The 24208-nt window shown below is 50.0% G+C and overlaps 1 protein-coding gene across 1 annotated transcript in view; it reads right to left on the bottom strand.

The window, feature by feature from the left end:
- Positions 1-2298: 2298 nt before the first annotated feature.
- Positions 2299-24208, bottom strand: part of Klhl29 (kelch like family member 29) — a 298502-nt gene continuing 276592 nt past the window's right edge. The window contains exons 7-14 of the mRNA XM_052186148.1: positions 18946-19148; positions 17625-17884; positions 15434-15632; positions 15118-15300; positions 14733-14913; positions 8686-8879; positions 8290-8434; positions 2299-5746 (exon numbers count right to left, since the gene is read on the bottom strand). Coding sequence (XP_052042108.1) covers positions 5563-5746; positions 8290-8434; positions 8686-8879; positions 14733-14913; positions 15118-15300; positions 15434-15632; positions 17625-17884; positions 18946-19148 — 1549 coding nt within the window. The 3' untranslated portion in view covers positions 2299-5562. The remainder of the gene's footprint in view (positions 5747-8289; positions 8435-8685; positions 8880-14732; positions 14914-15117; positions 15301-15433; positions 15633-17624; positions 17885-18945; positions 19149-24208) is intronic.

Here is a 24208-nt window from a genome sequence, read left to right as displayed (position 1 = left end):
ATGCTTTTTTGAGACATGAACTCAAGGTGTGGCTGCTAAATTGGGAGCCACCGGAAAGCACCAAGAACTGAACATTGTGATTTGAAGAGGGAATACAGGGGTTGGCGGTGTAGCTGTGTGTAGCATGCATGAAACCCTGGGTTGGCACATGCTGGTGACCCCAGGACTTGGAGCTAAACCAGAAGAGGCAGGCTGGGATGTATAAAGACCTGCCTTTAAAAAAATATTAAAGAGAGGATTATATAACATTACACTTGGTATGTCACTGAAATAAAGGTTATTTGGGGTAAGGAATTTGAAATTATTCCATGCATTTAAAAGGAAGCATCAGATCAGTTTGTCTGGTAACTTTGTAGTTGGCCATACATCACTACAGGTGTTTAATGGATTATATTTAAAAGAAAGAGACACAGTTAAATCTCTATTGCAGACCAATGTTTCTATGCTGATTTCCACATTGAACTTAGTTGTTCTCAGAAACAAACAAACAAAAAAATAGATTATTAGAAAGCTTTCACCCCCACAGTCCCCTGGTTTTAGGGTAAGGTTGGCTATAATGTTGTCCGCTAACACAAATATTCATGTGAAGACATGTATAAAATAGAGTATCTTTATGTTTTAATGTAGTATTTTAATGAAATTCTAGAATCGCTGTGAACATTTTTGAATGTAAACACAGGTAAATGAAAGGAAGGAGACTTGGCCTTGGAGTCAAGAGCTAAGCACGTCACGTGCTTAGCAAGGGTTCTCAAGTCACTGAGCTGGCCCTGGGTATGGACAGACCAGTCTGAATTGTTGAAGTCCCCAAGCCTGGTGGCTTACAGGACTAAGCAGCCTCTACAGGGCTGTGCCAAGACTAAGTTCCCATGCCACTGGTTTCCTCAGATCTTCTATGTGCCCATTACTCCCTTCATTAGGTATGGGATGCTGCCTTGTGCTGCCGAGGCTGTGGAAAATGCAAAGGACATGCCTCGTGCAGCCAGCCCTTGTGAGCATCTTACTGTGGTCTAATGACCTTCACATACTGGCCTCGTCGTGTACTTGCTTAGCATGTCTCCAATCCTGGAGGAAGAGTAGGAAAACGAGGATAAGGGTCTGGAGAGATGGCTCAGTGGTTAAGAGCACTAATTACGCTTCTGAAGGTCCTGAGTTCAAATCCCGGCAACCACATGGTGGCTCACAGCCATTTGCAATGAGATCCAATGCCCTCTTCTGGTGTGTCTGAAGGCAGCTACAGTGTACTCATGTATATAAAATAAAAATAAAAGGAGGAAGAGAAAAAGGAGGAAAAGGAAGAGTAAGAGGAGGAAGTAAAGATCTTCACAGAATCTTGGTAATGTATGTTTGACAATCTGTTTTCTTATAATTTTTTCAGATGCTTTGTTTTGAATCCTTTCTGATTTCCTTACTGCTTATGGTGGTCAGCACAGACACACACACACACACACACACACACATGTACACACTTAGACTGAAACTCAGGGAAACATTACTTTCTCTCATTAAAAGAAAAGCACGTGTCCAGAGGTTGGGGACTCAGTTCAGGGGCTTAACATGCAACCTTGGAAGTGATTCCCTAGTAGTGCAGAAAAAGGAAACAAAAAAGGAAAAGAAAAAGAAACCCATATGCATAGCATATCTACCTTTTTATTACAGAAGTAATTATATAATACTTATAATTATATAAATTCTTGAAAAGAGGAAATAATAAATGCTTGCAGTGAGTACAATGGCAGGAATGGACACTTGGTTATTTCATATAGACACAAGGGTTTCTGAGGTAGCTTGGGGAAGAAGGACCCTGGTCTTGGAATTGTTAGAGTTAAGCATCTCTAGGTAGTCTTACGAAGGAGGTTCTTCTATGTACACTTAAACACTTATACACAATAGCTGCATATCTTAAGCTACAATCTTGTACACATATGAATTTCCTTTTTGTGTGTGTCTTTTGTACCTGAACCTTGAGGCTCTAGGGCTTTGAGAGCTTAGCATGGCGGTCAGAGCGTCGTTAGTGTCGACCAACAAGTACCGGTCACTCTCACGCACCATTGTGATAGAACAGTTGGTGTTCTTTTCCCAGAGTTCATGTCATTTCTTTATGGCTGTCTAGAAGTGATTTCTCAGTGCTCCTCCAGATGCAGGGTGCCTGATGCCTTGCTGTCTGTCCCTCTGCAGAGCCCTCAGGACTACGTCAGACTCTCACACTCTTCCTCAGCTCAGCCTCCCCTTATGGTCCAGGGAGCTAACATAATAGCTATGAGGTGTTACCTGATTCACTGTCAGATTTTAGTGTTGGACTTTTCTTTTTTTTTTTTTACTTTTGGATTCCATTTGCCAGCACCTTTTATTTATTTTTCTTTTAGGCCTAATGCCTATTTCTTAACTAACATTTTCCAATTACATTAATGTAAGTTTCTTTAATGAAGATACTGTTTATCACACAGGAGATACTTCTCCTGATTGCACTATATCAAAGTTCTTTAAAATAATAATAATAATAAATCTATGCACACAATGTGCACTGTCTTCTCATCAGCTGTGTTAGATCAGGCAGTTGTGCCTTGACAGTCCTCATGGTGGGTCTTCCACACCAGTGGACTGACTCATCTGTGTTTTCATGGTACAATGGGATCCCTTTACCACACAGAGCTAGGTATAAAACACAGGAACTCTCCATGGATCACAAGAACATGCTGCTTCATTTAAACAAGTGCATCAGTTAAGGATGGAGCTAACAGACTGCTTTTATCACAGGTTCCTCTTCATGATTGGCTTCATCTAGACAGTCTGTGTCCTTCCTTGCAGGACGGTTGTTCCTAGGAAAATACTCATTTGTTAGGAGTATGGTCCACTCATCCCAAGGTTTCAACCAAGTTTTCACCTCCTGTTCCCCTTATTACGTTTTTGCTTTCAGGAGACACTAGGTCTTGGTAAGATTTGGGGATCTAGGACATGGTGGCTTCGCGTGGATGACTGTGCTGGAAAATCTACCCTCTCTTCCTTCCTGACAGAAGCATTTCCATATTTCATACTAAGCAGCCTTGCCTAGGCGTCCTGGGCATGGCAAAGCACGTCTATGTGATAGCCTAGAGAACCCTTCAGACACAACTGAGGAAGGAGGGAGGCCACCCTGCTTGGGTCTTAGCGGGGAGATCACACTTGATTTTCTTCCTGGAGGAAGTCTCTTATAGCTCCAGGCTGATGAATTGAGAAAAAAAAAAAAAGCCCCTGCCCTGGGCAGAAGTGAAGGGGGTAAAATGGAGTAGTGGAGCTCTCAGATGCTGTGATAAGAAGAACACAGGAGCTAAGGGAGCCGACTGTGTCAACACCGTGGTATCGCTAAGTCTCTAAGTCAGCTTTTGACTTTCAGGTGTTCCTTATTGGAGGTTACTGTCCACCTGTCTCTGTTCCCTTGCAAAAGGGCCCTCTCTAATCATCAAAACCTACAATGGACATCTGTAGGAGGACACACATTCTTGATGACCAAGAGGAAGAACAGGACTGTAGTGTCACTGAGGCAAAGACAATGGCACACAAAGACATTGCATTGGCTTCCGAGTCTAGATCTATAAATATATTTATTATAATATAACAACTTAACAATAAACATATACTATATACAATACCATTACAGAGAACCCTGTTTTATATCATTCACAGAAATCGCCAGTTTTGCTCCAGTGTGATGAGGAGAGAAACGGAGTTTCAGTGTCATCCGCGGAGTCTTGTTGACCACTAACACCTCCCTTGGAGGCAGACACACACCCGTGCTCACATTCGCCCTGCCCCAGGCAGTTAGAAATTTGTGCTCCAGTCCGTGGGTTCACACTTGCACCCTGTTTGACATAAATACTTTAAATGACATACAATGTATGTAGTTTTGTGCTTATTACTTTTTTTAAATAATAAATAATATTAAAAACTGCATAACGAAGCTCGCTGTCTTGTCAAGTGGGAGCCACACTTGTGATGCTAGAGGTTGACGCCCGTCGTTAGGACTGGAATTTTGTGTCATCCAATACTGAATGATGGAAGGCGTGGAGTGTCTTTCTCTCTGTCAATGGTTCTTGTCATGAAGTGGCGGCAAGCTGACTTTCCAGGTAGAAAAATGGTGTGTATTTGGTACTAACTTCAACTAAACAGCACGGTGGCGGCGGCCTTCTTCCTGCCCTGGAATGGAAACTGATGACCGGGTGAGGTTTGAGGGTCTAAGGACTCATGGGAAGGCCTTTCTCTTTCGAGCCTCGTCGGGACCTCTCCTGGCTTCCCTCTTCTCAGGTTACTATGCAGCAAGGCAACAAGTAGGGCGTTTCTGCTGTGCCTCTCAGGCCGTGGCTGTCATGGCTCATCTAAAGAAGGCTGTCCCGATCCTGAGAGCTCTCGCGGCAGGTGCCTTGAATATATAGCTATAAATATCAAAAATAGTCTCCTGTGCTTTGTAGACATTTCTTCTCCCTCCCTCCCTCAGTCCCTTTCCCGGGGCTTGGGTCGTCAGCTTTACCTCATGGAGGGAGCTGGACTGGTGTCAGAAGTCAGAACCATGTTCTTGTAGATAGACCCTTCCCTCTGACAATGCCTCCGCAAGGCATGGTCTTCCGGGACTGTCTGGGAGTTAACTTTTTCCAAAAATAAAGTGGGGGGCATGGCCCACCTCAGGAGAGATCCTCTATTCTGCACATAGAAAAATGAGAGCGAGTGCCCTACCTCTGGCACTACCTACAAAGAGCTTTGGGAAGTCCCACAGCGCTGTCCCTCTTGTGGCCTCCTTCTCTCGGTACTTAAAAATAGCCTTTTGTGTATCAAGAAAATGCCTTGGAAATCTAAATAATTCATACGGTCTAAGAGAAAGCTAGCATACCCACCATGTCCTTTTGCAGCAAAAACATGGTAGAAAAACCCATGAAGGACAGGCGGCTCTTCCCAGCGACCCTTGCGGCTCTTCCCAGCGACCCCTGCAGCTGCCAGCCCCGGCCCTCCGTCCTGTCTGGTGGCAACCAGCCCCTCTCCTAGGCCTCGGTGCTGCGCAGTTCCATCCCTCCTTTTTTCTCTCGGCCACTTGAAAGTGTAGATAGGTTTAAAAAACAAAAAAACAAAAACAAAAAAACAAAAGTAGGAATCAAAGTGATAAGGACACTTTGATCTTATTCCAAAAGAGCGTGACGCCCCAAACTGTCCCAGGATAACTGATCTATGGTGGTTTAGGGATCAAGCTTGCTCTGCGAGAAGGAAAAAAACAGCTTCTCTCCCAGTTGAAAAATATGTGAAACTATTGCACCGGGCAGAGCGAGCGCCCTCTGTTCAGAGCAAGTGCCTCGGCTGGCCGGCGAGCCCCGGCTCCGTGCGGTCCAGGTTCCTGCTGCCCCGGGGCACTGTGCCCCCGCTTCACCCAAAAGGCGAGGATGATTTCCTACATTCAATGTAGAGAATATTCGAAATGTTAGCGCAGTGAGTTTCTTGATTGTGTTTTGTGGGCCTCTCGTTGGCGTTGAAAGATAACCGTGTTGTGTGGCATTCGCCTCACGGACGTGTCCCATAAGACTTGTCACGGGCGTCCCGCTGACGTCAGCCGCTTTGAATATACTTCTTGATCACGACACAGCCGTGTCTGAACACAGGACAGGGCATGTGGGGTAAGAGGGTCCATGTGTTGGTGGTGGGCTCGTAGGCCTCCATGTTGCCCAGGGCTGGTCCCTCACTGCTCACGATGCCTCCAGTTGCATAAATTTTACCATCGAGCACCACGGCACTGTGAGAGGGAAAGCGGGGCAGACAGTTAGGCCTTGGATCTCCATATTGGTTCTCGAGACAAACCCCAACACTGTGCTGGGTGTGGGGTCCATGGACCCTCTTGCACAGGTTGGGTGGGATCTTTTTAGCCCTCTAACCTTGACCAATAAACAACAATGTAAAAAAAAAGTTTAACTCCAAGTTTTCCTCCCCAGTCTTGGCTCCCGGAATGATGACTCTGAGACCAATTATTTATTAATAAATGCATTGGCCATTAGTTTTGGCTCATGACCGGCTCATAACTTATTTAACTCTATTATTTAACTATTCTGTGTCTAGCACCTTTCTTGAGGCCCAGCCCACTTCTTTCCTCACGTTTCCTCTGCAGCTCTCTCAGCGTCTCCCTGAATTCACCTATCTGCTGGTTTACATCTGTCTCCTTGGTTTCTCCTTGGTTCATCTCCCCTGCATTCTCTTCAATCTCTTTTTTTTTTTATACTATTTCCCAGAATCCTCTCTCTTCCTGCCAGTGTCCCGCCTACTCTTTCTTGCCTCAGCTCATTGGCCGTTGGCTTTTTCATTGACAGGTGATGCTTATAAGAGATTCTCCCTATACAACAACTAGAACATTTTCTCTACAGGACCACTCAGGACATCATGCAATGCTATTCTGCAGGGAGAGACACTCATCTTTACTGGCCTCTCCTCCCAGCAATGCTGAGAAGCTAAGGGAAGCTACGAAGGGGTTGCTTCTGCCCATCTCTGGGCCTATACTGGGCCTCTTTCCCTGCTGTGTATACAGTCTACTGACTTTTGGGAACCTAACTCAAAATGCCAAGAAACAGAACAGGGGTTAGGTCTACCCAAGTAGCAGATCTGTGATGGGAAGTTTAGCTGCCTCCCAGGGGCCTAAGAGTCCCACCTTCCTCCTTTCTTCTCTGTGCATATGACCTGGGCTCCTTCTACCTGTAACTAACTCAAGGACCAAGCATGCTCTGCAGGATAGCCAATAGCTCTGCCGGGCCCTGCCTCCTGAGTGACACGCACTGACTGGGGGATGCTATTCCAGCCCAGCTCTTCCAGAAGTCCAGCGTTCTTCCCTTTCTGGGCTTTGTTAAACTTTTCTTAAGTTAATTAATTTTATATATTTTTCTTGTTAATTAATGTATGTATGTATGTGTGTAACATGCAAGCCTAGTGTCTGCAGAAGTCAGAAGCGGACATCAGATCCCCTGGAACTGGGACTATGGATAGTTGTGAGCCACCATGTGGGTGCTGGGAATCAACCCCAGGTCCTCTGCAAGAACAACAAGTGCTCTTATCCACCCAGCCATCTCCCTAGCCCCGCACTGGCATCTTAATGCATTCCAACTGTCATGTGTCTAGCCCCAGAGTTTTCCTTCAGTCCATCTAATGGCCATTTCTTTTTGGCTAGTTTTTGAAAATGGGCCCAGAAGTTATCCAAGGCTCTACCCGTTTTCACAAGGCCCTGGACAGAACACGGCCAGATGTCTAGATTTCTTACCAGACACTGGGGCTTCTATCAGATTCTCTTCTAGTTCCTTGCTACCCTGGGTGTTCATGCTCCTCCTTTAGAGCCAACTCTCAAGAGGCCCAGTTTCTACCCATCCCTAGTACTTAGTCTTTCCGGCTCTTTGTAGTCTCCGGTGACACACTGGTCTCTTCATCACTGACTTAGTACTCCAGTCAGACCACGAGTGGTTGTGGTGCTGAGGGGATGAACCCGAGGGATCTCAGCTCTGCCAGGAGCCTCTCAGTTCTCCAATCTGCCAGAGGAGATAGACTTCTCCTCAGGCCAGAGAAGCTACGTATCCAAGTTATAGCACCATGTTAGGAGTGTGTGTGGGTTTATCTTCTGTAGTAACGCTATACAAAATATAGGTACTCAATAAATGCTCCTTGTTATTCACAGCTGAAAATGCAGTCATTGCTGCTGTGTAGATCGCAGGGTGTCTTCAGGAAGAACCTGCTATGGAAGTGCAAATCGTGGGGGATCTGGGACCCTTTTTACTCTTTGTTCCTCTTAGGTCAGTAAAGGAGGAGGCCAGAAGAACAAGGGCTGGCGTCTCACTGACCCCAGGTCAGTGTCCTAGGAACCAATCTGCATCCCATCCCTTCTTTCCCGTGTGCTTCCATCCAGTCAGGACACCTATGAGACTCTAAAGCACATGTCAGTTGTCCCGACAATGCCTCTGCAAGACACCCTGCGGGGAAAGCTGGCCTCGCTTCTCACGGATGGGAGGATAGCTTTGATGTCTCTTCCAGTGTGAGATAAGGGCCTGCGGAGCCACAGTGTGAGAATCCTGGGCCAGCTTCCATCACAGGATGCTCTCACAGGGGCTCTCAGGGCTGCCATAATGTACTCGATCCCTGACATCCATTTCTGTGGGGAGTCAGGAGGAGCGCCATTGCTCCACGCTTGCCATTGCTTTGGTTTGGGGAGGTAGTAAGTCCTGGGATCATGTTTCTCCCGATGTGGTTACCGGTGCATCCTCCCTCTGCCTCACTCCTTCAGAGCCCCGCCTGAGGTAACCCCCTCACCTGCAGAACTGCCGAGAGTGATTCATGTTCGGCCCCGCCTTGATGTTGCCTTTTTCTGGGTCATAGATGGTGGTGGCTCTGGCGTAAGCGCCTCCCAGGATGAACACAAAGCCATTGAGGGTGACAGCAGGTGCATACTTGTTGTCTGTGAGAATGACAGAGCAGGTGGTCAAGGCCTGTGGACGCACCTCCAAAGGCCTCCTCTTTCTTTCCCAGCAGTGGTTCCAACAGCAGCGTGTCACTGATGGCCTGGAGGACAGGCCAGGGAACAGGAGCAGCCCGAGTCTTGACTGGCTTGTCCTTCTCTAGGTACCTGCATCCCCGTGACACCTACTGCTCACACTTAGATATGGGACTGTGGGGGGCACCACTGGCCCGGACTGGGAGACTTCTTACCTATCATTGGGGACTCGATGAAGCTCCAGGTGTTGGTCTGTGGCACGTAGGACTGAAGGACGCCCGCCGCTCGGCCTGCCTCATTCACTCCGCCAAACACGTAGATCTTGCCACCACACACAGTGGCTGCCGCTGAATGTACTGCCTTAGGCAGAGGGGCTACTGCCTCCCATTGGTTGGTGATAGTGTCGTACCTGTGAAGAGAAAGAGACAGTCTTTGTGCAAGGCAGGCCACAGCCCAGGGAACTGCACACGGGAAACGGGGAAGCATCGCTTCTGCCTTCAGCATCAATCATAGCCTAAGTCCTCAGATGGGGACACAGGCTTGAGCCACTTCCTCGTGCTTCAAACTGGCGCTGTAGGCCTCCTCTTGAGCTGCCTGCCGACCTCTGTGTAGATCCTGCCCTTGCTTACATAGTGAGCATCTCTGGGGTGATGGTGCAGCCAGCGTCCACTCGGGGAGACCATGATGAGCTAAGTACCATTTTTGCCTTCAAGTTGCTGCTGGCCCCAGTAGGGAGGACATGCAAAATCCAATAGTTGTTAAGGATGATGTGTCATGATGATGAGGGGTGGTGCAACAAGCACAGGGTGGGACAGCTGGCTTTCTCTCAGAGGTGAGGCTAGCCCTCTCTGGAGAGTGATCTGGGGCTGGGCCTAGAGGGGTGAATGAACTATCAATGAACAAATGGGGTTGGGGAGCTCACTGAAGGTGAAGATGCAAATGTGGGTCCACTGGTGTTTGGGGGGTACCTAGTTCATAGAAGCTGGAGGTTGGGTAGGTTAGAAAACCTTAAGTGCTAAACTCAGGGACTAGGGCTTTGTGTCCGGAACAGTGGGGAAGCCCTGAAGGTTTAAGCAGGGAAATAACACAATCCCAACAGACTAGAGAGAGAGCACTGTGGCTGCAGGGCAGGACAGCTGACTCTGGGAGATCAGTTAGACTAGTCACCCATAGGAAGCTTCATGAGAAGTTGAGTAATGAGTTTGTGTCAAAGGATGATGAGTGTGCAGAACTGGGCCCAGGAGAGGTGAGGGACATTTGCTGCAGGGATGTGGTAGCTGACAGGGACAGGACTACTCTTGTCTTGGATGGACTGGGAAGGAAGCCAGCGGACAAGGAAGAATGCAGTTTTAATCAGTGTCTGTGGGTCCTTGTCAGGGCTGTGTGGTGGGCAGTACATATATCTGGGTTAAAATTAGCTTTAGGGTCACCAACACAAAGATGGAAATGAGAGGTGTGGAGTCTTAGGCAGATCAAGGCGTTCCTGAGGTCGACAGTGCTGTGGGTGAACTGAGAGGTACAGAAGGCATTGTGTGCATAGTGAAGGCAGAGACAGCAGACACAGACTTCTCCTGAGGAAGCTGACCCCTGAAGCCGGCGGAGACCCGAGTACTAGACAGAAACACGGAATTCTGAGGGTTTTTCTTTTAAGTAGAATCCTAAGCCACCTCTGTGAGAAAAACATCCTGGTAACCTAGTAAGTATATCAGCAGGATTTATCATAGGTAATCTCTATGCTGTGGTTACCTTTCTAGACTCTCTCCACAGGCAGCTCTGAGAGCCATGTGAGACCTCAGTTAGAAAGCAGGAAAATGTGGTGTGGTTAGCCAAAAGAGCTTGGGTTCTGAGGAATGAATTATCTGTGTTTTAATACAGAATTCTAATTTTTCATAATAACTGACTTGCACAGTTCTCCAAATGCTATCAGCTGCTCCTCCTGAGCCCATGGAAATAAACGCTGGCACAACGCAGGTTTTGTTTTAAGGGCTGGGGGGTGTTAAGTACATTTTTGTATAGATAGGAAGTCCAAAGGCTTGAAGGAAAGTTAACTGAACAGCCAGGCTCCAGATCTGTGCGTTCAGCATCCGTAGACGCCATCAGTTGCAGATATGAAAAAGATGAAACACTGTATCTGTATTGACCATATCCATATTGTCCATGGGTCTCCAGTCTGTACAGGATGACAGCTCTTTACACGGCACCCGCATTGTATTAGGTACTGTAAGTGGTGTGTGAAGTGATTTGACGCATCTAGAGTCTGCAGGAGGGTGTGCATGGGTATTTGGACTTGGATACTATGCTGTTTTATATGAGGACTTGAGCACTTGCAGATGTGGGGCTACAGGCATCCTGGAACTAGTCCCCTGTGGGTACCTAGGGGGCTTTATGGTATAAGCAAGAAAAGACAGCACATGACTGAGTCCCAGCACTCACTTGATCAGAAGATTAAGGCCATCCTGGGTACCATAGATCCTATTGAGAGAGATGGGAGGGAAGGAGGGAGAGGGAGGGGTGGAGTGGGATGGGTGGAGATCCAGAGAGAGTGACAGAGAGAGGACGGAGAGAGGCTAGAAGAGAGAGAACACACAGTTGGGGACCACAGGGAACTCTGAAGAGTCTTGAACCCCCCAGCTTATGGGAATTTGCTATTTGTCCTTGTCGGAGAAAGGCTCCTGGGTCCTGTATGGTTTCTGGTAGGTATAGCAGATGCTAACTAAAGCTAAAGGAGCTGTGAGTATGTCGGCAGGAGAGAGAAAGTTAAGAATGGCACAGCTGCAGGCACATTGCTGGCGTGAGCAGAGAGAGGAGAAAGTTTGTCGTTTTTCGTGAGAGAGGGACTCACGTATCCCAGGCTGATCTGGTCATTTCTAAGTAGCCAAGGATGAGTGTAACCTCTGAGATCTCCCAAGTGCTGAGCTTACAAGTGTGGGCAACCATCCCTACTTTGTGTAGTGGGATGAAATACGGGGCTAACCTTCATTTTAAGTAAATCCTGCGCCCTGGGGCATTTGAGTTCTCAATCCATGGCCCCATTTACTATGGGAGGCAGGAGGTGGGGTGGGCAGGAGAGTCTGTGTATGGTTGAAGGGAGAGGGGAGGACAGCTGCTTGCTTTTGAGAGGAAAGGGCTGACAGGGCAGACCCAAGAGTACCTTGCAGCGTCTGGGGCTGGGTGGAGGCTTGACTCTCCAGTGCATAGTAGGACCAGTTTGAAGGATGCTAGGATTTCCCTTCCCAGTCCCAGGGAGAGAGGGAAGGCAGAGAACAGGGCTGAACCGATTTGTTTCACATACAGTGTGGAATGAAGGAGCAACGTGAGAGAATGGAGAAGTCCAGACATACTGAGGGAAAGGAGGCAGGGACATCTGCTGGGACAAGCAGAGGTGGACCTAGGGGGAATGGCCAAGGGAGGACAGCGCCATCCTCCCACTCACCGGCATTTCTGTTCAGTGTTCTCGACACTCCTGCCTGACTGCAGGTGCCCAACACTTACTGTAGACCTACTAGCTCATGGAACTCTGCTCCATATGTGTCTGCACCCAAAGCAAGGGCCTGGGCTTGCTCACTGTGACACCAGGGAGTTCGGTCAATACAGAACAGCATGTGGCTCCCACGTTCGCCCTGGGAGCCTCCTTTGGATAAAAGCCATCGTTAACTCAGAGCTAGCTACTCTAGGAAGCGGGTCTTATGTGCACTGAGTCCTGGTTCTTGAGTGTGTGGGGAGGAGATGCCATGAGACATCTGCTTCAGGACTTGGGTATAAGAAGCCAGACTGTCTTACGGGGCAGCTGTGGCCGATGCCATTCAGTCGTGGATGGATGATATATAGAGAACAGGCAATGGAGCAAGTGTCTTTTCAGGGCAGTGTCAGAAGTTCAGATATCTGTTTTTTTTAAGCCAATATGGCAGTGAGCCAAAGAGCTTCCACAGAAAGAGCTGGGAGATGAGAAAGATTATGTGGCTGTTAGTCCTCAGTCTTTCGGCGTAATGACACATTCCGCCAAACACAAATTTCCTGAGAGTTTGTTATTCCAGGTGGCTGATTGCCAAGCCATGAGCTCTCCCGTCAGCTCAATCTGTCAGCTTCCTGCTTGAGAAGGATATGCTAATGACATGCAAATGACCCAGCCGAGTGAGGCGTTCCGCTATCATTTATGCAGTAACCACAGCTCCTGCAATATATTGCTATAAAATATTAGACCCGGTTATTTATATAATGATATAATACAGGTTTGTCTATGGCGCTGTTGTTTTAATCTATAATTATGTAATCTTGCTCTATTCCTGTACTGCAGCAATGTAATATAATTATAATACACCATATATCTCATTCATTATCAATATAATAGCAATTTGTACCATTAGTGCTTTGTGGGAAACGAAGCACCCTCATGTCTATCCCCATTAGATTGACCTTCCTGTCACCCTGAATTCTCATCACTGCGACCATGTGGCACAGAGACTGACTTACTTACCTAAAGGGGGCTGCTCCTCCGGCAGCAGTGGGTGCCTCTCCCCAACACCCTCCACTCCCTCTCAGGGGTATCATCACCTAGGGCTCTTCCAGTCTTGGTCCCATCCCACAGGCAGATGACAGATCTTCCTGGGCTAAGGGAGCACGCAGGGTCCCTCAAGGCTCTCTGGGATCTCCAGCTGCTCTTTCAATCACCTGGCCTCCTGGGGGTGGCCTTCTATCAGGTGCTTTGAGCTGACATTTATTTTCCAGCCAGCTGGAAGGCTGGGCTCCTTGGAGAAGGCTGGCACAGGCAGCCCCCCAAGCCCCCCCTCCCCCGGGGCCTCAAAGAACTGCTTCAGGGCCCAAGAAAAGTAAAAAGAGACTGTCTCTACCTCTCCACCGGAGTGTTTGATCCTTCAACAAATCCCGGTATTTATCAACAAGTGGAACTTTGCAAAACGAGTAATCAGCATGTTAGTAATCTTAGGAGATTAAAAATAGCTGACAGAAGCAGAGCAAGATGACATCCAGCTCAGCGGACTCCTACATAGCAAATGTCTCCTTGCTTGTGTATTTATTATTGGACGACAAATGACTGGAAGCCTTGGGGGCACACCTGGACATACAGCAGGTTATGCTGAAGACCCCCTAGTGTTAGGACTGGTCTGGGTCCAAGCACGGTATTAATATGCTCATAATCACCCAGGGACTTCTCAGTATTGTCAAATCAATGTGACAATTAAATGTTGTTACCAAGCCACCTCTGGCTCCACTTGGGGGAGTTAAAAGCCCGCAGTGAACATTCAGAACCTGTCTCGCTCGGAAACCATCCTCGCTAGAACATTCATCAAGTGTCCAATTAGCTACCCAGGGGAAGAAAAGAAAAATCAAATCAAGGGGTATGTGTGGCTTCACAGGCAGAAAGGATGTCACACTGCAGAGTGTGCTTTCTGGTGGCAGCTGATGGTGGTGTGGGCCAGGGTAGGGGAAAGAGTGAAGAGGAACTCTACTGATCATAACTGGAACTATAGCGTGGGGCCAGGCCAGCCTCACTCGGGTGCTGAAGCAACATGGAAGTCTTTCTGCTCTGCTAACTGGTGGTCTTCTCCCAGAGTATCTTCTTCGAGGTGACCCACCCATTTTCTTACAAGAGCAGTCTCACTGGCTCAGGAGGAACATATCTTGGCAATTTCCACCCCAGGGCAGTGCCTGCTCCCTTCTCTGGCCCTCAGGTCTCTGCCTGACTCATGCCACACCCCCAACAGCCTGAGACTTGAAACAGAATGCAGGCTGCCCTCTCATCTTGGGCTCACTGACTTAGAGTTTCCCTCTGGAGAATCCTAGAGGGCCAGCTAGACTGTGACCCTACACTGCCCAGTTAGGGTGGTTTCTCTTCCTGGCATCATTACCAATTACCTGACATGTGTGGGATTCAGGAAGGATGTGCTCAACCCTTAAGTGGTTGGACAAGGTGGTGCAACCACTGGCATGGCCCATATTTGGGACATTGGCTTAAGCTCCTGAATTCTAATGTGACTCTGGGCTGGTACTTGCCATTTACTGCGTGACTCTAGCTAAGCGCTCTCATGTCCTTTTGTGACTGGACCTTGGACCACCATCTTGTGTTAGAATGTCCTTAGGGACTCATGAGCATGCATCTTGTGTTCACTTCCTTTGGTTATGGAGGAGGAACCTGGACTGGGCCATCGGAATCAGGTAGGTACTGTTGGGGGTGCGGAGGGAGGAACGATGTGATGTTAGCCTTCAGTGACTGTCAGAGACGCCAGTCAGGGACTGTGGCCCTTACCTCTCCACGTGGTCCACATTGCCTGCCACACCAAGTCCCCCAAGAGTGTAAATCTTCCCATCGTAGACCAGACTATTGTGGCGACAGCGAGGGACAGTCATTCTGGAGACCAGGTTCCAGTTATCCAACAGGGACATGTAGCACCAGACATCAGCCAGCGTCACCCCTGATTCCATACCACCTGTGGACAGTATGGGGGAGTACATAGAGCAGGAGGGGTTGAGGAAGGGGCCGAGGACAGGATGCCCACCTCCAAGGACAGAATCAGGAAGTTTTATTTGTAAAGCAGATACTCTGGGGCCTTGACCGTCCTCAGCCCAGTGTGTGGGCAGAGGTGCCTTTGGGAAGCCCATCCCAGTTCCCACCCAGCCCTCGGGAGCCTCACCTGAGAGGTAGATGTTGTCCCCAGCACTCACTACACTGAAGAACTCGCGGTCATAGAAAGGCAGCGAGGCCAAGGGGTACCACTTGTTGTTCTGTGGGTTCCAGCAGGTGACAGCCACCAGTGAGCGCTGGGTCATCCCAACCATCTGACGGCCCCCAACCAAAACGATGACCTCGGCCACACCTGTGGGGACATGGATGGGTACCCTTGGGACACACCCTGACACCGTCAGCATCTGTGTCTGGATCCTTTCTTAGGGGACCATCTGGACTCTATGGCATCTGCTATTCGGGGATCTGGGCATGTCCCTTGATACCTGCAGAGAGGCGGGGCCGGGTTCGGGGTGTCTGCATCTCCTGCCGGGCATGGGGTAGCATGTGGTAGCGTTTTGCCTCGTTGACCAGGTCCCGGCATGCCTCTGACGACTTGATCAGCTCTTCGTTGTCCACCACATTGAGCAGATAGCTGGGGTGGATGAACGGGAGGCGGACGGCAGCCAGGAGCTCCGCTGCATACTGTGGAATAGAAGGGGTGGGATTCTGCTGAGAGGAAGCCACCTCTTAGGAGTTGAATGGAGAAGGACTCCCCATCTGGGTGTGTCTCAGGAGTGCACACTGCCCGGCCTGGCAAACTAGACAAAGGGAAGGCGTGGAGGGGTAACTGAAGGCCTAGCAGCTGCAGCCAGCCCAAGAGTAGCCTATCCCTCTACCCCTCCAGCTTCTCATCTCCATCTGTCTCTTGGAGCCTGGCTGTACAGCAGACCGCCAGGTGGCTGAAACGGGAAAGCGGGGAGCCTTTCATCTTGCAGAGGTGTGAGTGACAGGAACAGGTGGGAAGACCCAGAAGAACTTAAAGGAGATGGTGACTGTCAGCTGTAAGGTGACTATGACGCCTGTGTGTCCCTAACACTACAGCTTCTGAGTAGCGTCACCTTGTCCCATCCGGGCTTCTGGGCGCTCTCACCCTTCATTCAAGGCTTTTCCTGCGCTGTGGTGAACTTCCCCTGTGACAGACGAATGGCTGGCTCACCGCTCCACCCACTTTTGTTTCGTCCAGAGGCTGAGTGGCAGGAGTAATTGGTAGCCACTCTATACCATATGTTAAGCTTGTTACCAGAGCTGCACAGGCTGATGAGCCTCGGCCTCTGATCTAAAAAGTGTTCACGGTTTTCTGGATGATAGCGAGGGCTGTGGAAGGTGCAGAAGTGAGAGGTGTCACAGGGAAGATGATGTTGGAGGTGGAGGAGTTGGAGACTTCTGTCAGGTGGTGGGAGCAGGTGTGTGGGGGGCGTGGGGAGGACATCTAGAGGGAACGGAGAGTGAAAAAGGGCGTGACGTTTGGAGAACCATATGGGTTGTATTCTTGGGTACAAAGGGTCTTTTTCGAGGGATGCAGCACTTAGTAGATGGGAAACGGGGAGATTAGGGTCTCTGGGCAAGGGTGTCACTAGAGAGTTGTGGTGCACTGTGGCAGTTTCTGTGACTCTCTACACAACGTCTCCTTTGAAAATAATACTTGCTTTCTGGAACAAGCTGGTCAGGGGAAGAAGCTGCTTCTCCTGGATTCTAAGGCCTCGGTGGTGGGGTTGAGGCAGAGCAGGGATTCTGTATCTCCTACCCTTGCCTCCAACCGTCCTCTCTCCCTCTTCCCCATCCTGCCTTCCCCTTTCCTCCCCTCCCTTCCCCGCACTCCTTCCCTTTGAGTCAAAGTCTTGTAGCCCAGGCTGAGGCTCACTGTGGAGTCAAGTCTGGCCTTGAACTCCCAATCCTCCCGATCCTACTACCAAGTGCTGGGATTACAAGCATGTGTCCAGTGAAATGTGACAGCCCTTCTGACCCAGCCCTTGGTTTCCCCCATGTGCTCTGGGCTCTGGCTTCCGGCTGCTTAGGCTCCTCCCCCACTGCACCCAGTTGTTGATTTATATTCTCATTCTTCCAAGGGCTTCCTGCCGCTGCCCTGACCTTCAGGCTCTCCAACTACACTAGCCAATGGCTGACCCTTTCTGGTATGCATGGGCTGAAGAGCTGGGTGACTATCGGGGGCATAGTGGGTTTTTTTTCCTCCTGGGGATGTTTACTCTGGCTTTTCTGTCTCCTTTGGTAACTCATTTTCTCTCTTGTTACACATGTAGTGGTTTCCCACGTCTAAAATGGCTTTGGTTTGCTCTCTACCCACTTGATAGCCAGAGCACACCTCCTGGTGTATTAACCTCCTGGGACCCCATATGCCCTGGTACCCACTTTTCTATGAAGGGCCCAGGCATTTCCCATCGAGACCCTGTGTCACCTGGACAAACTCGGACACTTATTCTAGGTGGAGTGGAAGTTCTTAGGAACCCTCTAGAGACTGAATCTCATCTTTATCTCTTCTTTCCCTGTGTGGAGGTGTGTGTGTGAGTGATTATTTTGGACTCCTCTACAATCCTTGTAGCCCTGCTCCCCTTCACTTTTCTCCATCCCTGCAGCAGACCCCACCCCTGCAGAGACCAGGTGGAGCAGGAGGTGTACCTGTGCCCGTGTTGCTGGGTCCTTCTTGATCCACTTGATGACAGTTTCGTAGACCAGCTCCTCGGCCTTGGTGTTGAGGCTGTCATTGGAGACGTAGGCAATAAAGTCATCCTTAGAGATGCTGAGGATCTCCTCCTGGGCGGCCACCTCGGGGAAGATCTGCAGCGCGAAGGCCTTGGCCATGTGGTAGAGCTCACTGCACTGCATGGCCTCTGCCATGGCCAGCACCCCCAGACAGTTGCTGGCAGTCAGCTGCTTCTCTGAAGGAGAGAGCGAATGGTCACTGATCCAGGAGTCCCGGGCGGATCACCTCTTGTTCCCATCACCATCCCGGGATCTTCTTCTGAACCCAAACCCATTTCCTTGAGACCCTGCATCCATGATTATCATTAGCCTACCTCCTCTGACCCTGAGCCTCAGACTCATTTCCTAGGTTTTTCTCTGCCCTGATTCACGTGGACTTCCCTGGGCCTAGTTCTATCCCTGCAGACCACAGCAGAAAAACCAAAGCTGTGAGGGATGGAGTGAGTGTCTGTCCTACCCATGGAGGGAGGGCTGGGGCTTCAGGGTTTGGGCCTGGGCTGTGGGTAGTGGCCACATTGAGACTTATGTCTTCCATCATGGCAAACATGCCTGATATCACAGACACCTTCTTTAAGTCTTGTAAACAACAGCCCTCACATACCAATCTATTGTCTCCCATGGCCCCTAGAATCCCCTATTCTATCATCTAGAACCTGGGGTCTGGCTAACTGGCTCTTTTGGAATCTGGCTAATAGCTCTTTCAAGCTAGAACTGAGTATGTGCCACCTTCTGCCACTGTGGCCTCTGACTCTTCTGGATTGACCAACTCCTTCGCCAGTGCTCATCTCATCTGTTCCCAGCGCCTGGCTTTTCTTTCTGTGTGCCACACCCCAGGCTGTGGGGCTTTCTGTGATGCTGTCCTTGTACCCCTGCTCCACGACTCCCAGACCAGCTACTTAGCAGTATAACGAGCATGCTCTGAGCAGGGAGTCTGGGGGTGAGTCCCACACCAAGATCTATCTCTTGCAAAACAGCTCTGGGTTTTCAACGGTTAGATCAGATGTTCTGGTCTGTCCATGCATCTGGGAATGGAAACAGAGTGTGTGGTCCATTCAAGGCTTAGAGGCCAGGGCAGAGTGGTGTGGTACCCCCGCAACCCCTGCCACATGCACAGGCTGTTTATACATCCTAGTGACAAGGACACACAGTGACCCCTTCAGTGCATGCCGTTCCATCGTATGCTCAGGTGACATCTAGATATCCTGGCACAATCTGGGGAAAACACTGGTCAGCTCACCAAGGAAGGACACACAGACTTTGCAGAAGGTGTGAAACTGGAACTTGCTGGCCGCCTCGAGCAGTGTCTTGGCATTGGCTGAGTCGATGACCAGTGACCCCGTGTAGACGAACTCCAGCAGTAGCTCCAGTACATCAGCCTGCAGGTTGGAGAGCACCAGCTCCAGCTTCTCCCGGCTGCCCTGGCCGCCGTCCTGCACCGACCTAAGGCACAGAGACCAGGCTGTCCTCACCCGCCACCCCTGCGGCCACTGCCGCTTCCTCACAGGGCCAGATCTCCCTGTACACCTCAGTCACGCCCTTCCTCTTAGGACTCAAAGGACACAGCAATGACACACCTGAACCTAATGACCTGACACAGGATCTGAAAGAGAAGGGTCTGACCAGAGGCGCCCCAGAGAACAGAAAACCCTGCTTATCACTATTCGGCATGTCCATGCAAAAAAGATGCAAATCAAAAAAGCATGAGCCGCGGATGGGGACGAGGACCAGGACTGGCCACAAAGGGAAACAATATGGTTCAGCGTCTTGCTGGACCTGGTATCTACACCAAATGGTACCGGCAAGCCCCGACAAGCAGAAACCACTGCCTCACAGGGCAACATCTCCTCCAGGTTGAAGAGCCAAGGCTCCTGAGTGACAGGCATTCTAGCCAATCAAGAGACTTCCCTTGAGCATATCTTAAAGACCCAGAGCCTTGGAAAGCTGCCCAGGAAGTATCCCCGCCCCAACCCCAAACTTTCTAAAAGTCATATTGTTTCCTTTTAGGCATGGAGGGGATGCCCTTCATGACATTGCTTTGAAACTGAAGACGAGACGAGATAGATGGACAGAATGTTTAGAGCTGGGAAGGGGAGAGGGGAGCAACCAAGGACTTCCGCCACAGACAGCCAGCAGCCATGACCTGGGGCCTGGCCCCGGGCGGGGGGGCCCTCCTGCCACATGGAACACGGGGTCAGAGGTCAGAGTGGCCTGCGTGTAGAGTGTGCGTCGGGCTTGTGAACTGGGGTGAGGGAGCAGGGGAGGGACACAAATATATCAGTATGTTTATATCTGGTGTCTACAGAAATACAAAACCATTGCAAAGGCTCCTAAGGCCTGGCAGCCGCTCCCTACAGCTGGACCTGGAAGGAAACAGATCAGATGAACCAAGAACACACCAATACAGAAGTGAGGCCGGGAGGAAAAAAAAAAACAAAAAACAAAAAACAAAAAACACCCAGAGCGTTAAGTCAGGAGGCAGGTTTCTCCAAGGCCATCGACTTGATCACCTCAGCTTGGCTGCTCTCACCAGGCCAGCTTCCCTCACTGAGCCTGACCTGACTGGGGCTGTGACAAGGAAGTGAACTCCGCTGCCCACCCACAGACTTCTGCAAAAGCCAGGGGCCAAGACTCTTGACACTGGTCCCTTGGGTGCACCTGGGGCAGGGGTAGAGGTGTCTGATAAGACGGGAGCTTGGCTAAAGAGGCTGGGGGCAGCTGCTGGGCATGTAGACAAAGTGCTAGCAGGAAGCAAAGGGACCTGGGTACCCTGTTTTACCACTGACAGGCAGATACCCTAAGCCTCTCAGGCCCCCTTCCTGTTCTGCAAAACAAATTGGAAGTGGATAAGGCCTAAAGTTCTGCTGAGACAAAGCCCTTCCCAGGAGACTCTTCATAAGAGTGTTTGCACTTCTACCACCAGACTTTGAAAGCTGAAGGCCTTCAAAGCCCAGACCCAACCCTGAGTGTACAGGCCACACTGGGGCCCCGAGGCTGAGTCAATGCTTAAAGCTCCTTTCCCACAGACGGCTCGTGTAACCAGAGGCCCGAAGGCTTTGTACTTCTCTGGCCTGAGCGAGCCGAGGGTGCCTGGGGAAGCCACAGTTCTGGCCACACAGAGGGTCTGGGCTGCATGTGCTCACTCAATGCCAAAGTTACTTCACATGCATGTGTTTTGCTCTCAAGATGGATTCCCAGGCTAGTGTGCCCTGGTTAAGTATAAAAATAGCTCTCAAGCGCCTCCTCGAGACTCCGTAAATCCTGGTTATCCCAGGCCTCTAAGGCTACCTGGTCAACTTCTTATTCTAACCCTTTGCTGCTTCTGTGTTCATCCTAATGGCTGGGCCTCTCCTCTGTGCGTCCTCAGGTTCTGTGGAAGTCATGTTGGGTCACTATGTGGCTGGGCTGATGGGCTTCATCAACACAGGCTGCTCACCTTTCTCAAGATCCCTTTCACTGTTGCCACCAACAACCTCCATCCCAGTGTGTCCCGGAGTCCTCAGACAGAAGAGCTCAAAAGAACTGAGGCTGGTCTTCAGGGAACACACACACACACACACACACACACACACACACACACACACACACACACACACTCCAGCACAGGGCTGGAATGATGGCTATAAAGGGCTCAGGCAGCTACACTGTTGACCACTGTCTGTTGCTTCTCAAGGCTAAGGCTGGGAGAGGGTTTTGGAGATGGAGCCGCCTGCCCTGTTGAAGGGCACCCGGAACGAAAGGCTAAGTCCAGGAGCTGATGAACGGGGTAATGCAGTTAAATCAGACGGCCTTGGCCATGGAATGCATGCCTGTGGCTGTCCCCATCGGGCAAATGATCTGCAGAGAGTGCTGGAGGCTCTTGGGACTGGAAGAGCTAGCCACTTCCACTTGGCTGCCAGGAACATGAGGCAGTGTTAATGTCTTTGTTAGTAACCCAGTTCAAGGTCTAGAGGAGGCATAGGTTTTTGGATGTCCCCTTGGCACATAGGTGGTATCTACAGGGTGGTTCACGCGCAGCTCAGAGACCTGTAAGGGCCATGAAAGGCTGGAAACAACTCTGTCTGCAATCATTAGATCACTGTGGCTCCACCTAGCACTCCTGAGGTTTCTTCGCTCTGAACAGAGGTCCCCTAGGGGACATGTCACCTGCTCGGTAACTCCGATCATGGCTCTAATGCTGCATTCTTCACAGGTGTGAGGAATGTTCTGTCCTCCATTCTGTTCTAAGCTGGTTCTGGAGTGAGCTGCTGGACCCTGAGGGTCATGACACAATTTTTCAGTGCTGTACAGAACCACAGAAACAGACGGTATCATGCTGTGATTCTCATGCTTGGGGAGATGCTTGGGCGCCCTAGCCCTGACACGGTATGAAGTTACTTTCTCCCAACTGGAGCTAGCCAGGAGGAGGATTCAGGTTCCTAGGCACAGCTGCTGCTCAGCAGGGCTAGGTCTATAGATAGATCAGAGATGCCTGTCTTGGACCAGTAGGATCTTGGAGAACCCTCCTTTAGCAAAGAACTCCTGCTGAGGGGATGAGTTGCTTTGTCCCTTGCCTGTGTGGAAGGATGCTTGTATGATTCACACTGGAACTGGGCACTCTCTGGAAGTGTAGGACAGTGGTGAGCGACAGACAGCTGGCATGATGTTCTATCCATCAGATGTGATTTCTAGCCTGCCCTATGTCATTAGCTTCAGCGCACAGTGTTTGGGCACACTGGATCCTGTGGACTCGGGCAGGCCTTGAACCGCTCTTTGAGAGGAGGTCTGGTCTCTATCATTCTGTTGACACCTAAGAAGTGTCAGTCCCTCTTCTTGTTGCTTTGTTCTCAAGGTGTGTATTCTCGACGAGAAAGGGGACAGGCGCTTGGGGAACGAGGTTGCTGAACATGAGAAGCACCACGTCAGCTGGTGAGGTGGGACACTGAGTCAGTAGCTACTCTAGCTTCTCACATCATGGCTGAAGAAGGAACGAAAAGCCTGGAGCTTAGATTATCAGGCGTGGTGGGAATCGGGTTAGAACAATCAGTGACTCCATCGACTGCTTTCATTCAGTGCGCCACGAGACTCGGATCCCCGTGTCATAACTGTCTCAGTAGGCGTTATCTCAGCTCTCTGTCCTCTTTTTATGGTGAGGGACAGCTTTTCTCAGGTGTTGGGCATTTTCTCCCACGCCTTGACTTAAGGCGTGCTGGGAAGAGTCAGTGAGGGCAGGAGACATGGCTGCCACCTTTTAAGAGAGATGTCATGGCCTCTACGATGGGATCTGTAGCCTGGCCAGACAACCTTTAAGTGGAAGTGACTGGCTTTGATCAATGTCTCGATGGCACCTGTGCGTCTTGAAAGATTCATGGGCCAGGGCAGACTGTGCAGCCTAGGGGTAAGTTTGGCTCTAGGCCTGGGACTCCAACCCAAAGGGTCCAATATGTGGGAAGGATGAGTGCCCCACTCATCATCCAGGGACAATGGCCCAGCCCTTTGTCCCTCTTCACTGTCCAGAAGCAGTGCACTCAACTCTTGTCTTTCAGTCTCCCTTCTGATCATCCTGGGGAACTCAGGTTGGTGGAATAGGCCCGTGGTTGGATTTGCCCTGGCTTGCTGCTGGCCTCCTGCGCTCATGTCCAAGGCTTCTTGACCTCCAGGCCTCATCTAGAGAATCGAGTGCCCTTACAGGTCTGCACACAAGTACCTGTCTTAATGGGGAATTTTGTTCTTCTTGGCAGGACTTGTGGCCAGTGTTCCTCATATCATATGTAGACTACACACACACACACACACACACACACACACACACACACACACAGACGTATGTGCACATTCCCTACTTGTGCCCAGTATCAGCTCAGAGGCTTCCCTTTCCTCCCTCCATGAATTTGCCTACAAACAGCACAGTTTGGTTTTCTGGGTTAGAGAACAGCGGCTTTCATATCAGACAGTATGTATATGTCACTTAAATGCCAGAGGCTTCAAGATCCTCTGTAAAGTCTGTAAAATGGGATTCTAACTGCACAAGCCACTCAAGCTAATGCATCTGTAAAGCTTCTTGTCACCAGGTGGCAATCTTGTCAAGAAAGGAAGTGGCAAAGGATGGCTTAAAGGACTAGCTCATCCATGGGAGCATTCGAGGAAAGAGTGTGGAGGGTGGAGGGTCTTGGGAATGTTGTCAGCAGTGGAGCTTGCAGGGACCTGACTTCAGTCTGTGAGGCCATACTGGGCAGATCCAGCTTCTCTGCCCAGTCTCATATTAATACTGTGTGTGTGTGTGTGTGTGTGTGTGTGTCTGTGTGTCTGTTTTATTCCTTCCTTTTCTCACATATGTACTGTTTGTCTCTGAGGACTCTGGGTACGCTCTGGCCCATCCTGTTTGCAGAGAGGAATGATTTAGCTTCCTATATGCCCTTCCCATGGCTCCAGGAAAGGCAGTCGCACTGAGAATAAGGATGGAGCAGTGGACACATGACCTAGGTTTGTGGTAAAAAGGAACTTAGCTTGCATTTCTAAGTCTG

The sequence above is a fragment of the Apodemus sylvaticus genome, chromosome 6 (genome assembly GCF_947179515.1).
Source record: "Apodemus sylvaticus chromosome 6, mApoSyl1.1, whole genome shotgun sequence".
In the NCBI taxonomy this organism is placed as follows: Eukaryota; Metazoa; Chordata; class Mammalia; order Rodentia; family Muridae; genus Apodemus; species Apodemus sylvaticus.
The sequence above is the reverse complement of the archived record's forward strand: the minus strand, read 5'-3'. Positions and strand labels throughout refer to the sequence as shown.